Source organism: Sphaeroforma arctica, assembly GCF_001186125.1.
Source record: "Sphaeroforma arctica JP610 unplaced genomic scaffold supercont1.3961, whole genome shotgun sequence".
NCBI classification, from domain to species: Eukaryota; class Ichthyosporea; order Ichthyophonida; genus Sphaeroforma; species Sphaeroforma arctica.
In genome coordinates this window covers 1-1,896 of record NW_014036597.1, presented here as the reverse complement: position 1 = coordinate 1,896, position 1,896 = coordinate 1, and the positions used below count along the sequence as shown (strand labels likewise).

The window sequence follows — 1,896 nt, the reverse complement described above, 5'->3', positions numbered from 1 at the left end:
ATCACCATCATATTACATCGTCCGCACAGTCACTAGTTGCCCTAAATGCGACAGATATATATAACTGGCTGTACGTATGGTTGTACTTTTAGTTGTACTTGTAATAGGTAGAGTGTACAGTTCATAGCATACATATGGTATATAATTACATATTGAACTACCTATCGGTTGTACTTTTAGATATACTTGTAGTAGGTATAGTATACAGTTCATAGCATACATTTAGTATATAATGGCTACACTTATTATAAATATAGAACTACCTATACTATAAGGATAGGCCTGTTTTCTTTTTGGAAGTGATATCGCCGCAACACTTACGCAGTTAGAAGCCAGCTTAGTAATTCTGCATCTCTGCGTCATGGTGGTAAGACGGGAATGCACACACACACACACACGTAACACGAACAGACACACGCACACACGTAACACGAACAGACACACGCACACATAACACGAACACAGCTACAAACATAAACATGTGCCCCAAGTGATCAAACAAGCTGAAAACCCTTACATGCACGTTCACTACTCGCACACGACCGGCCTCAACACCCACCCCCAAGACAACACACACACACACACACACACACACACGAGAAACCATCACGTATATGGATAGTCTCTTGATTCATCCTATACCTTTATATCCCTCTACGCACCCCCCCCCCATTCCACCACAGAAACCCGTACGTATGTGGACACTAACCCTCTCTCAAAACCCAACAGCCATTCCCACACACACCTCTACAGCGGTCTGTGTGTGTGTATGTGTGTGTGCGTGTGTACATGATGCACATACCCTCTTTACTAACCCCTGAGCGTATCTGCCTGGCAGCCTTCCTCGCCACTCTGCGTGCAGACACCCTTTGGACCATCTCTTTGCGCTGAGAGTCTTCTAGCTCCCGTGATTTCTCTTTCTCGCTCGCGCTCTTCTGCTGATATTATATACCAACAATTGAATGGCACTATTAGACTCTCGTATGCCGCACATTCTTTGCCTAATACAATAGTAGATGATCACAACCGAGCTTCCTAGCGGTCTAAGACTTCGGAGTATCAGCACCAGTCAGAGGGACAGCAAATGGACTGCTCCATCGGGAATTCCATTGCTAGGGTTTAGGGTTTATATTACATTGCTATTCAGAGGGACAACACTTCAGACTGCTCTCTCGCTGGCTGTTGACTAGAGATTAGGGTTTGTCCATTCCAAAGCCCTCCGCAGCACAAACAGGTGCAGTCCTACCGTACGCCACAAACTATCCGAACTATGGTTTATGACTCACGACACTGCCAGATATAACCACACACATGACGAAAACATAAGTGAACTACCTGAGTCGTCTTCACCTTTGGGTCCAATTTGGCCCCAAAATTACGCCCGGGTGCAATCGAGTCCAACTCCATCAAACTCACGCGCACATCCTCTCGGCGGCCAGTGATCTTGCGATGAGAGATGTCCTTGATAATGGTGTGCATTTTAGCCTCGCAATTGACTATCAGCGGCACCTTCTCATCCAGACAGTCTATCAGGACAGCCATGTACGACCTGGACGGTACGGTAAAGGGGTGTGCAGGTCAATAGAAGTAAGTATTGTGGGTCAGTTGCATCCCTCAGTACAGATGCCTACTACATGACAGCGATGAAAGCGACACGCGTGTTGCTTTCCCATGCTCAAAAAACTTTTATATATATGTATATACATATACATATATATAATATATGATGTATAATATATAATATATATGGAAATATAGACATATATATATATAATATATATATATATATTTAAATTAACATATACATACACACATACACACACACACACACACACACACACATATGTATATATATAGATATAGATATATATATATAGATATATAGATATGGATATA

The 1,896-nt window shown here is 42.8% G+C and overlaps 1 protein-coding gene across 1 annotated transcript; it reads right to left on the bottom strand.

Annotated features, from left to right (window-relative positions):
• Positions 1-1,335: 1,335 nt before the first annotated feature.
• On the bottom strand, positions 1,336-1,542 carry SARC_13955 (hypothetical protein; the record flags this gene model as incomplete). Its single annotated transcript, XM_014291914.1, has 1 exon — positions 1,336-1,542. A coding segment is annotated over one exon (207 nt), but the record flags the coding sequence as incomplete, so codon positions are not given.
• Positions 1,543-1,896: the final 354 nt, after the last annotated feature.